The sequence below is a fragment of the Mustelus asterias genome, chromosome 8 (assembly GCF_964213995.1).
Source record: "Mustelus asterias chromosome 8, sMusAst1.hap1.1, whole genome shotgun sequence".
Classification (NCBI taxonomy): Eukaryota; Metazoa; Chordata; class Chondrichthyes; order Carcharhiniformes; family Triakidae; genus Mustelus; species Mustelus asterias.
The window spans coordinates 135,218,835-135,232,125 of record NC_135808.1 but is presented as its reverse complement, the minus strand read 5'-3'; the positions used below and the strand labels follow the sequence as shown (position 1 = coordinate 135,232,125).

The 13,291-nt window shown below is 47.7% G+C and overlaps 1 protein-coding gene across 1 annotated transcript in view; it reads left to right on the top strand.

Annotated features, from left to right (window-relative positions):
• col24a1 (collagen type XXIV alpha 1) overlaps positions 1–13,291 on the top strand; it is a 445,996-nt gene that overhangs the window by 341,797 nt on the left and 90,908 nt on the right. Inside the window, exons 32-33 of the mRNA XM_078219024.1 lie at positions 1,199–1,252; positions 3,458–3,511. Of these exons, the coding sequence (XP_078075150.1) occupies positions 1,199–1,252; positions 3,458–3,511 (108 nt within the window). The remainder of the gene's footprint in view (positions 1–1,198; positions 1,253–3,457; positions 3,512–13,291) is intronic.

Below are 13,291 nucleotides of genomic sequence, written 5' to 3'. Positions count from 1 at the left end.
GACCTTTATAAGATCACCCCTAAGCTCCTACGCTCCAGGGAAAAAAGTCCCAGTCTATTCAGCCTCTCTTTATAATTCAAACCATCAAGTCCCGGTAGCATCCTAGTAAATCTCTTCTGCACTCTTTCTAGTTTAATAATATCCTTTCTTAAACAAGGAGACCAAAACTGCACGCAATATCCCAGATGTGTTCTCATCAACACACTGTACAGCTGCAGTAAAACTGAATTTATATTCTATTTCCCTTGCAATAAAGTCCGGCATTCCATTTGCCTTCCTTGCTGTACCTGCATACTAAAGTGCCACACTTTCGGAAGAAGGTGAGGGCGTTGGAGAGGACATTTCTGAGAATGGTTCCATTGATGAGAGATGGAAGGAGCTGGGCCGTAAAGAAGGGAAAGTTTAGGGGGATTTGATAGAGATTTCCAAAATCATGGGGGGGTCTGGACAGAGTGGATGGGTAGAAACTGTCCCCATTGGTGGAGCGATTGAGAACCAGAGCACACTGATTTTCAGTGAATCGCAAAAGAAAACCAAGAAAAGATCTGATGGGCTGAATGGCCTCCTCCTGTGCTGTAACTGTTTTATGATTAATTTTCAATATCTTTACAGCATAATGTTACAATATGATGCTTGTAAAAATAGATTGAAGAAGATTATGAGACTATTGCAGTAAATTCCCCTATTTTAAAAATACAACCCTTGCACAGTTAGTAACTTACCATTACATCCATGTTATGTAAAATCTTTTCAAAGAATCAGAGAATCCTACAGTGCAGAAGGAAGCCATTCAGCCCATCAAGTCTGCACCAACCACAATCCCACCCAGGCCCTATCCCCATCCCCCATGCATTTACCCTAGCTAGTCCCCCTGACACTAAGGGGTAATTTAAGGGTAGTGGCCAACCCACCTAACCAGCACATCTTTGGACTGTGGGAGGAAACTGGAGCACCCGGAGGAAACCCACGCAGACACGGGGAGAATGTGCAAACTCCACACAGACAATGACCCAAGTTGCGAATGGTACTTGGTTCCCTGGCGCTGTGAGGCAGCAGTGCTAACCACTGTGCCGCCCCTTTTCCGTACTGTGGAAATATTTCTTCCGTACAACTGATCAAGCTGACTCGGTGCTTTTTAAAATTGAAATTGCTTCCTGGTTTAAAACAGCAATCCTATTCCTATGACTTTCCCATGCAGGGCCCGCGAGGACAGCCAGGTGAGATTGGTGCTATTGGAAGCATTGGTCCTGAGGTAATTATCTCAATACTTCATTTGTGCCTTTCATAGTCTCGCCCTTCACACTGTTTATTGTTGAAATCCGATTTCTTTACATTTGATCAGATATCTTTGTGGGATGAGCGGTGGGAAGTGGGGAGCGGGGAGGAGAGGTTAAACTCTGAGTAAAATTAACCCTGCGTAAAACTGATGTCAGATCATCACATTTTCTTGTGCCGTCTGGCAGGACTACCTGGGAGGAGATGCTCGAGAAACCTTTGGGCGCCCAGGGCAGATGCCCGAAGCAGGTGTCAGGCCCCCTGAAATATGCAGGTTCTCGAACCCTGAATGCAAAGCCCAGGAAAGGGGGGAGGCAGCACAGACACTGAGGGCCGAATAGCCTCATTCTGTGCTGTCGTCCAATATGGGTGGAGTTCGCACATCGCACATTCTTGTGCGCTGAGTGACTTACCAAACGATCCTGGAAAGGTCGGCTGAAAGTTGTCCAAAAAAGGCCCAGAAATTCTTCAATTATTATTTCTGTGTCCCAGGATTTTCAAGGCCGCTCCTGAGTACAGTTTCTCCTCCATCCACACTTGCCCCTCACCTCCACCGCCCCACCTCCCCCCTACCTCCCCCCATCACTGCCCAACCCCCCAGCCCTGACCCAGTGTCAGGAGAGGAACTGGCTAATTTCCCACAAATCCCTGAGCGTGGGCTCGAATGGACACTGGTTCAATGTCGACAGCTCAACAACTGCCAATCAGTTCGGGCCTAAGTTGAATTTAACCCAGCATCGCCCCCCTGGGTTTTATAATGGATGGTATTTGGATGACAAATTGAATTTCTCAGCCAATTACACAACAGCTTTGGAACTGATGATTGTCAATGAAACAATGAAGTGGAGAAGTTTGAGAGCAGAGAAGGTTCAGAGGAAATCTGACGGATGTGTTCAAAATCCCAACCGAGTGAATAAGGAGTCAGGAGGGTTGGTAACCAGAGGAGCACAGATTGAAAACAAATTTTTAAAACACTGGCTAGACCAACAGGGATGTACTTCTGAGGCTGTATAAGGCTCTGGTCAGACCCCATTTGCAGTACTGTGAGCAGTTTGGGCCCTGTATCTAAGGAAGGATGTGCTGGCCTTGGAAAGGGTCCAGAGGAGGTTCACAAGAATGATCCCTGGAATGATGACTTGTCGTATGAGGAACAGTTGAGGACTCTGGGTCTGTACTCATTGGAGTTTAGAAGGATGAGGGGGGATCTTATTGAAACTTACAGGATACTGCGAGGCCTGGATAGAGTGGACATGGAGAGGATGTTTCCACAGGTAGAAAAACTAGAACCAGAGGGCACAACCTCAGGCGAAAGGGACGATCCTTTAAAACAAAGATGAGGAGGAATTTCTTCACCAGAGGGTGGTGAATCTGTGGAACTCTTTGCCGCAGAAGGCTGTGGAGGTCAGGTCATTGAGTGTCTTTAAGGCAGAGATAGATAGGTTCTTGATTAATAAGGGGATCAGGGGTTATGGAGAAAAGGCAGGAGAATGGGGATGAGAAGAAAATCAGCCATGATTGAATGGCGGAGCAGACTCGATGGGCCGAGTGGCCTAATTGTGCTCCTGTATCTTATGGCTTTATGGTCTTATTGCCCATCCCTAATTGCCCCTTGAGAAGGTGGTGGTGAGCTGCCTCTTGAACCGCTGCAGTTTATGTGGTGTAGGTACACCCACAGTGCTGTTAGGGAGGGGATTCCAGGATTTTGATCTAGAGACAGTGAAGGAACAGCGATATATTTCCAAGTCAGGATGGTGAGTGGCTCGGAGGGGAACCTCCAGGTGGTGGTGTTCCCAGGTATCTGCTGCCCTTGTCCTAATGATATCTGCCGTGGATTGGCAGGACAACCAGAGCGGAAGATGGAGATTGTTTTTTCAGAGCGAGTGGTTGTTATTTATAGACAGTGAGTTGTTGTGATCTGGAATGCGCGGAAGCAGATTCAATAATAACTTTCAAAGGGAAATTGGAGAGATATGTGAAGAGAAAAGATTCACAGTGTTATGGGAAAAGGGCAAGGAGGTGGTGGTGATGAGGGGGTGCGGAGGAGGATGGGGAGAGGGGGGGTGGTTGTTTCAAAAGGCCTGCACAGGCATGTTGGACCAAATGGTCTCCTCTGTTTGTATCATTCTATGACTCTATGAGAAATGCTTCACACGGTAAAGAGAATGGTTTGTTAATCAAACAGGGACTTCCCGGAGCTATAGGAGAGGCGGGTCACCAAGGAGAACCTGGAGCTAAGGTAGGTGCAACTTACGTCACTAACTGAGGGCTGTTGACCCTGTACAGAGTTCAGAGGTTAAACTGCAATTTCCTGTCAACAACTGGAAGGCAGTCAGATTCTGCTGGATATCAAATTATTCTGCTCCTCAACAGCAAGTTTCACCTGCTTATCTGAGGGAGCCATGATGTGGAGATGCCGGCGTTGGACTGGGGTAAACACAGTAAGAAGTCTCACAACACCAGGTTAAAGTCCAACAGGTTTATTTGGTAGCAAATACCATAAGCTTTCGGAGCGCTGCTCCTTCGTCAGATGGAGTGGAAATGTGCTCTCAAACAGTGCACAGATGTTTGTGCACTGTTTGAGAGCACATTTCCACCCCATCTGACGAAGGAGCAGCGCTCCGAAAGCTTATGGTATTTGCTACCAAATAAACCTGTTGGACTTTAACCTGGTGTTGTGAGACTTCTATCTGAGGGTGGGCAGAGGGAGTGTTCCAGAGGGAAAATTCCACAGAGAAAATTCCAGAGGGAGGGTTCCAGAGGGAGGGTTCCAGAGCAACTGTTCCAGAGCGACTGTTCCAGATCGAAGGTTCCAGAGGGAGTGTTCCAGAGGTAAAGTGTCAGAGGGAATGTTCCAGAGGGAGGGTTCCAGAGACAGTGTTCCAGAGGGAATGTTCCAGAGGGAGGGTTCCAGAGACAGTGTTCCAGAGGGATTGTTCCAGAGGAAGTGTTGCAAAGGGAATGCAACAAAGGCTCACTAGATTGGATCCTGGGGTGAGGGAATTCTCCTGTGTGGACAGATTGAGTAGACTGGATCTATATTCCCAGGAATTTAAGAATGTGAGTTGATCTAAGTTGATCCAAGAAACAGGCAGAATTCCTGAGGGAATAAAAGCAAAATGCTGTGGATGCTGGAAGTCTGAAATAAAAACAGAAAATGCTGGAAATGCTCAGCAGGTCTGACAGCGTCTGTGGAGAGAGAAACAGAGTTAACGTTTCGAGTCTGGGTGACTCTTCTGCAGAGCAGAACACAAAACATTAAACTCTGTTTCTCTCTCCACAGAATGGGGAAGGGGTTGGACGGGGTAGATGCTGAGAGGCTGTACCCGGTGGCTGGGAAATCCGGAACACAGAAAGAGGCTGATCTTTGGGGCTGAGATCAGGAGAAATTTCTTCACTCAAAGGATTGTGAACCTTTTGGAATTCTCAAGCCCAGCGGGGGGAGGGGCGGGGGGGAGGAGAGGGGGCTGTAGGTACTCAGTTGTTGAGTATTTTCGATACAGAGAGTGATAGATCTTTGGACTGTACAGGGGTAATGGGGAATTGAGGTGGAAAGACAGCAGTGAGCTTGTTGAATGACGGAGCAGACTCAAATTGTCAAATGTCCTGTTCCAGCTCCTATTTCTTCAGTCTTTGTGTAAATGAGCGTCTGAATGTGATTGAGCTGTTGTGGAATGGGTGCCTGAAGATGGCAAACCTCCAGTTTGAGAAATGTCAATTCTTCTTTCCACTGAGAGAAACCCCAGAACAGCAACACCTCATGGATTCTGAAGAAACGCAAACACGATTCTATTTTTTTTCAAGTTGCAACCAATTATTCATTTTTTTCTCCTTTTTTTTAACTGCTCCGTGCAAGCTTTCATTTGATTTTGATTTGATTTATTATTGTCACATGTATTAGTATACAATGTAAAGTACTGTTTCTTGCGTGCTACACAGTAAGAAGTTTAACAACACCAGGTTAAAGTCCAACAGGTTTATTTGGTAGCAAAAGCCACACAAGCTTTCGAGGCTCTAAGCCCCTTCTTCAGGTGAGTGGGAATTCTGTTCACAAACAGAACTTATAAAGACACAGACTCAATTTATATGAATAATGGTTGGAATGCGAATACTTACAACTAATCAAGTCTTTAAGAAACAAAACAATGGGAGTGGAGAGAGCATCAAGACAGGCTAAAAAGATGTGTATTGTCTCCAGACAAGACAGCCAGTGAAACTCTGCAGGTCCACGCAACTGTGGGAGTTACAAATAGTATGACATGAACCCAATATCCCGGTTGAGGCTGTCCTTGTGTGTGCGGAACTTGGCTATCAGTTTCTGCTCAGCGACTCTGCGCTGTCGTGTGTCGCGAAGGCCGCCTTGGAGAACGCTTACCCGAATATCAGAGGCCGAATGCCCGTGACCGCTGAAGTGCTCCCCAACAGGAAGAGAACAGTCTTGCCTGGTGATTGTCGAGCGGTGTTCATTCATTCGTTGTCGCAACGTCTGCATAGTTTCCCCAATGTACCATGCCTCGGGACATCCTTTCTTGCAGCGTATCAGGTAGACAACGTTGGCCGAGTTGCAAGAGTATGTACCGTGTACCTGGTGGATGGTGTTCTCACGTGAGATGATGGCATCTGTGTCGATGATCCGGCACGTCTTGCAGAGGTTGCTGTGGCAGGGTTGTGTGGTGTCTTGGTCACTGTTCTCCTGAAGGCTGGGTAGTTTGCTGCGGACAATGGTCTGTTTGAGGTTGTGCGGTTGTTTGAAGGCAAGAAGTGGTGGTGTGGGGATGGCCTTGGCGAGATCTCTCCAAGGCCATCTCCCCACCCCCACTTCTTGCCTTCAAACAACCGCACAACCTCAAACAGACCATTGTCCGCAGCAAACTACCCAGCCTTCAGGAGAACAGTGACCAAGACACCACACAACCCTGCCACAGCAACCTCTGCAAGACGTGCCGGATCATCGACACAGATGCCATCATCTCACGTGAGAACACCATCCACCAGGTACACGGTACATACTCTTGCAACTCGGCCAACGTTGTCTACCTGATACGCTGCAAGAAAGGATGTCCCGAGGCATGGTACATTGGGGAAACTATGCAGACGCTGCGACAACGAATGAATGAACACCGCTCGACAATCACCAGGCAAGACTGTTCTCTTCCTGTTGGGGAGCACTTCAGCGGTCACGGGCATTCGGCCTCTGATATGCGGGTAAGCGTTCTCCAAGGCGGCCTTCGCGACACACGACAGCGCAGAGTCGCTGAGCAGAAACTGATAGCCAAGTTCCGCACACACAAGGACGGCCTCAACTGGGATATTGGGTTCATGTCACACTATTTGTAACTCCCACAGTTGCGAGGACCTGCAGAGTTTCACTGGCTGTCTTGTCTGGAGACAATACACATCTTTTTAGCCTGTCTTGATGCTCTCTCCACTCCCATTGTTTTGTTTCTTAAAGACTTGATTAGTTGTAAGTATTCGCATTCCAACCATTATTCATATAAATTGAGTCTGTGTCTTTATAAGTTCTGTTTGTGAACAGAATTCCCACTCACCTGAAGAAGGGGCTTAGAGCCTCGAAAGCTTGTGTGGCTTTTGCTACCAAATAAACCTGTTGGACTTTAACCTGGTGTTGTTAAACTTCTTACTGTGTTTACCCCAGTCCAACGCCGGCATCTCCACATCTTGCGTGCTATACAGACAAAGCATACTGTTCATAGAGAAGGAAACGAGACGGTGCAGAATGTAGTGTTACAGTCATAGCTCGGGTGTAGAGAAAGATCAGTTTAATGCGAGGAAAAGTTAAAGTTTATTTATTAGTCACAAGTAAGGCTTACATTAACACTGCAATGACGTTACTGTGAAATTCCCCTAGTCGCTACACTCCGGCGCCTGTTCAGGTCAATGCCCCCTAACCAGCACGTCTTTAGATAGGTCCATTCAAAAGTTAAGAGGTTGAATTAGAGCATTGTTAGAGAGTTTAAAAGAGTTAGAATGAAGTTTGAGAATCATAGAACGAGAGTAAAAGAATTTGAAGACACATGTTTCAGAAAGAAACATTTATTTCTGCACAGATTTCTGGTTTCTGCTGCCTAACCTTTTATCAGAATTTATTTAGAAACATTTCACCCCTGAGTGATTTATTGCACACCCACCGTTATTTATGTGAACATCACCCAGCACCTTCCGGTGAGGAAGAGATGAGCCATGAATTGTAAATTGCCACAAGTTAACCCAGATTACCACAGGTCAAATAGCCATCTGCATCATAACCATTTTATGATTTAATTAGCCCTTGAACTTGCCACATAAAGTTAAGTCTGTTCGAGAAAAAATCCTTTGAACAATTTAATTGTGAATGGCTTATCGACCTGTCAGGCCCAGCGAGTTAACAGTCCTCCTTTTGATCAATAGGGGCCTATGACCCATTCTCGACCATCCCTGAACTCCTCAGGCTGCACAACATCGCTGACCGTGCGGCGTGGGGAGACTCCACGCAGACTGGGAGACCGCTTTACACAACACCCTCGCTCAGTCCGCACGTGGGACAACTCTCCTGTCAGTTGCTATTTCAATGCACCATCTTGATCTCACGGTCACATTTCTGCTCTCGGTCTGCGATACTGCTGCAATGTTCCAGTCAAGCCCAATGCAAACCTTCTGATTAGGCACTTTACAGCCTGCTGCACTTAACATTGAGTTCAACTGCTTCATAGCGTGACCTCTGCCCTCCGGTTTGATCCCCCCCCCCCCCCATTCCAGTCTGTATCTTTGTCTCATGTGCTGACACTTGCCCTGCTATGAACACAACCTCCTATCTGGCTTTCAGAAAGCACTGACCTTTATGCTGCTATTAATGCCTACTTTAACGTTTAGCACTATCATTATCACTCCCTTTGTCCTGTGTCCCGACACCTTTATCATTTAATTTTTCCAGATCGCTAAACCTATCCCTAACCCTCTGTTTTGCTCCCCCTGCTGTACACTGCCCCCCCCCTCCCCCCACACTTGGCAACAGCATAAACATTTCGTCCTCTCTCCTCTGAAGGAGAGTCATGCTGACTCAAAACATTAGCTCTATTTCTCTCTCCATTGATGCTGCCAGACCTGCTGCATTTTCCCAGCATTTTCTGTTTTGATTTCAAGGTTTTTCTAGTCGAACTCCAGGTTCCTGGGTTTCATATTGCCCTATTTAGGCTATTTGCCTCTCTGTCCTTGCAATGTGCAAAATCAGATACAGTTTCTACAACCACCCCGTGTCTGCGTGGGTTTCCTCCGGGTGCTCCGGTTTCCTCCCACACTCCAAAGCTGTGCAGGTTAGGTGGATTGGCCGTGCTAAATTGCCCCTTGGTGTCCCAAGATGTGTAAATTAGCGAGATTAGCGGGGTAAATATGTGGGGTTATGGGGCTAGGGCCTGGGTGGGATGGTCTGTCGGAGGGTCAGTACAGAGTTGATGGGCTGAATGGCCTGGTTCTGCGCTGTAGAGATTTTATGAAACATATGCCCAGCGTTTGTAGGCTTCATGATGATAAATTCATCGTCGTTTTCCTTCTGAAGCTGAAACCAAATTGTAGGATTTAGCACAAGTGTAGTTTAACGTGGAGATGCTGATGTTGTGCCCTCACATCCACTGCCCGTGAAGGGTGGCACGGTGGTTAGCATTGCTGCCTCACAGCGCCAGGGATCTGGGTTCGATTTCCGGCTTGTGTCACTGTCTGCGTGGCGTTTGCATGTTCTCTCCGTGTCTGCGTGGGTTTCCTCCGGGTGCTCCGGTTTCCTCCCACAGTCTGAAAGACGTGCTGGTTAGGTGCATTGGCCATGCTAAATTCTCCCTCAGTGTGCCCGAACAGGCTCCGGAGTGTGGCGACTCGGGGATTTTCACAGTAACTTCATTGTCGTGTTAATGTCAGCCGACTTGCGACTACTAAATAAACCTTTTGCTCCATCACAGGCAGCTTGTGCTGTGCGGTGGAATTTTCCAGTCCCGTTGTGGTGGGCGGGACCAGAAAATGTGGCAAGCCAATCAAAGGTCCATTGACTTTGGTGGCACTGGAAGATCCCGCTGGTGGGAGAGTCCGGAATCTTCCAGCCATGGACAACTTGGGATCTCGCAGTCAATGAAACCAATGGCTTTAGAACATAGAACATAGAACAGTACAGCACAGAACAGGCCCTTCGGCCCACGATGTTGTGCCGACCTTCATCTGAAACCAAGATCAAGCTATCCCACTCCCTACCATCCTGGTGTGCTCCATGTGCCTATCCAATAACCGCTTAAATGTTCCTAAAGTGTCTGACTCCACTATCACTGCAGGCAGTCCATTCCACACCCCAACCACTCTCTGCGTGAAGAACCTACCTCTGATATCCTTCCTATATCTCCCACCATGAACCCTATAGTTATGCCCCCTCGTAATAGCTCCATCCACCCGAGGAAATAGTCTTTGAACGTTCACTCGATCTATCCCCTTCATCATTTTATAAACCTCTATTAAGTCTCCCCTCAATCTCCTCCGCTCCAGAGAGAACAGCCCCAGCTCCCTCAACCTTTCCTCATAAGACCGACACTCCAAACCAGGCAGCATCCTGGTAAATCTCCTCTGCACTCTTTCCAGCGCTTCCACATCCTTCTTATAGTGAGGTGACCAGAACTGCACGCAATATTCCAAATGCGGTCTCACCAAGGTCCTGTACAGTTGCAGCATAACCCCACGGCTCTTAAACTCCAACCCCCTGTTAATAAAAGCTAACACACTATATGCCTTCTTCACAGCTCTATCCACTTGAGTGGCAACCTTTAGAGATCTGTGGATATGGACCCCAAGATCTCTCTGTTCCTCCACAGTCTTCAGAACCCTACCTTTGACCCTGTAATCCACATTTAAATTAGTCCTACCAAAATGAATCACCTCACATTTATCAGGGTTAAACTCCATTTGCCATTTTTCAGCCCAGCTTTGCATTCTATCTATGTCTCTTTGCAGCCTACAACACCCCTCCACCTCATCCACTACTCCACCAATCTTGGTGTCATCAGCAAATTTACTGATCCACCCTTCAGCCCCCTCCTCTAAGTCATTAATAAAAATCACAAAGAGCAGAGGACCAAGCACCGATCCCTGCGGCACTCCGCTAGCAACCTGCCTCCAATCCGAAAATTTTCCATCCACCACCACCCTCTGTCTTCGATCAGACAGCCAGTTACCTATCCAATCGGCCAACTTTCCCTCTATCCCACACCTCCTTACTTTCATCATAAGCCGACCATGGGGGACCTTATCAAACGCCTTACTAAAATCCATGTATATGACATCAACCGCCCTACCTTCATCAACACACCTAGTTACCTCCTCAAAAAATTCTATCAAATTTGTGAGGCACGATTTGCCCTTCACAAATCCGTGCTGACTATCCCGGATTAATCCGCATCTTTCTAAATGGTCGTAAATCCCATCCCTAAGGACCTTTTCCATCAATTTACCAACCACCGAAGTCAGACTAACCGGTCTATAATTACCAGGGTCATTTCTATTCCCTTTCTTAAACAGAGGAACAACATTTGCCACTCTCCAGTCCTCTGGCACCATCCCCGTGGACAGCGAGGACCCAAAGATCAAAGCCAAAGGCTCTGCAATCTCATCCCTCGCCTCCCAAAGAATCCTAGGATACATTTCATCAGGCCCAGGGGACTTATCGACCTTCAGTTTATTCAAAACTGCCAATACATCCTCCCTCCGAACATCTATTTCCTCCAGCCTATTAGCCTGTAACACCTTCTCTTCCTGAAAAACATGGCCCCTCTCCTTGGTGAACACTGAAGAAAAGTATTCATTCATCACCTCGCCTATCTCTACTGATTCCATACACAAGTTCCCACCACTGTCCTTGACCGGCCCTAACCTCACCCTGGTCATTCTTTTATTCCTCACATAAGAGTAAAAAGCCTTGGGGTTTTCCTTGATCCGACCCGCCAAGGACTTCTCATGTCCCCTCCTAGCTCTCCTCAGCCCCTTTTTCAGCTCATTCCTTGCTAACTTGTAACCCTCAATCGAGCCATCTGAACCTTGTTTCCTCATCCCTACATAAGCTTCCCTCTTCCTTTTCACAAGACATTCCACCTCTTTTGTGAACCACGGTTCCCTCACTCGGCCATTTCCTCCCTGCCTGACAGGGACATACCTATCAAGGACACCCAGTATTTGTTCCTTGAAAAAGTTCCACTTTTCATCAGTGCCTTTCCCTGACAGTTTCTGTTCCCATCTTATGCCCCCTAATTCTTGCCTAATCGCATCATAATTACCTCTCCCCCAATTGTAAGCCTTGCCCTGCCGTCCGGCCCTATCCCTCTCCATTGCAATAACAAAAGACACCGAATTGTGGTCACTATCTCCAAAGTTCTCTCCCACAACCAAATCTAACACTTGGCCCGGTTCATTTCCCAGTACCAAATCCAATGTGGCCTCACCCCTTGTCGGCCTATCCACATATTGTGTCAGGAAACCCTCCTGCACACACTGCACAAAAAGTGCCCCATCCAAACTATTCGACCTACAAAGGTTCCAATCAATATTTGGAAAGTTAAAGTCCCCCATGACAACTACCCTGTGACCCCCACACGTATCCATAATCTGCTTAGCAATTTCTTCCTCCACATCTCTATTACTATTTGGGGGCCTATAGTAAACTCCTAGCAACGTGACCGCTCCTTTCCTGTTTCTAACTGCAGCCCATATTACCTCAGTGTGCAGATCCCCCTCGAAGTGCTTTTCCGCAGCCGTTAAACTATCCTTGATTAACAATGCTACTCCTCCACCTCTTTTACCAGCTTCCCTACACTTACTGAAACATCTATACCCCGGAACGTCCAACAACCATTCCTGTCCTTGTTCTACCCACGTCTCCGTAATGGCCACAACATCGTAGTCCCAAGTAGCAATCCACGCCCCAAGTTCATCCACCTTGTTCCGGATGCTCCTTGCATTGAAGTAGACACACTTCAACCCATCTTCCTGTCTACCGGTACCCACCCTTGACCTTGATACCTTCCCCAATACCTCACCACCCTCAACACTGACTTCTGGACTACAACTCCTTTTCCCACTCCCCTGACAAATTAGTTTAAATCCCCCTGAAGAGCCGTAGCAAATTTCCCTCCCAGGATATTGGTGCCCCTCTGGTTCAGGTGCACCCCGTCCTGTTTGTAGAGGTCCCACCTTCCCCAGAACGTATTCCAATTATCCACGTATCTGAAACCCTCCCTCCTGCACCATCCCTGCAACCACATGTTTAAGTGCACTCTCTCCCTGTTCCTCAACTCGCTATCACGTGGCACCGGTAGCGTACCAGAGATGACCACATGTTTTGTCTTTGCTCTCAGCTTCCAGCCGAGCTCCCGAAATTCCTGTTTTAAATCCCCGTCCCTTCTCTTACCTATGTCGTTGGTACCAATGTGTACCACGACTTGTGACTGTTTCCCCTCCCCCTTAAGAATCCGGAAAACACGGTCCGAGACGTCACGGACCCTGGCATCCGGTAGGCAACAAACCATCCTCGAGTCTCTTTTGCTGCCACAGAACCTCCTATCTATCCCTCTAACTAACGAGTCCCCAATAACTATTGCCCTCCCGCTCTCCTCCTTACCCTCCTGAGCCACAGGGACGGACTCAGTGCCGGAGATCCTCTCACTGCGGCTCACCACTGGTATGTCGTCCCCCTCAACCGTATCCAAAGCGGAATACTTATTGCTAAGGGGAACGACCACAGGGGATCCCTGCACCGACTGCTTCTTCCCAGCCCCTCTCACCGTCACCCATCTATTTTCATTCCGCGGAGTAACTGTATCCCTGAAGCTTCTGTCTATGGCCATCTCTGCGTCCCTAATGATCCTAAGTTCCTCCAACTCCAGCTCCAGTTCCCTTACACGGTTTTGGAGGAGCTGCAGATGGATGCACTTCTCACAGGTATAATCAGCAGGGACACTGACGTCGTCCCTCACCTCGAACATAGTGCAAGAGGAACATTGCA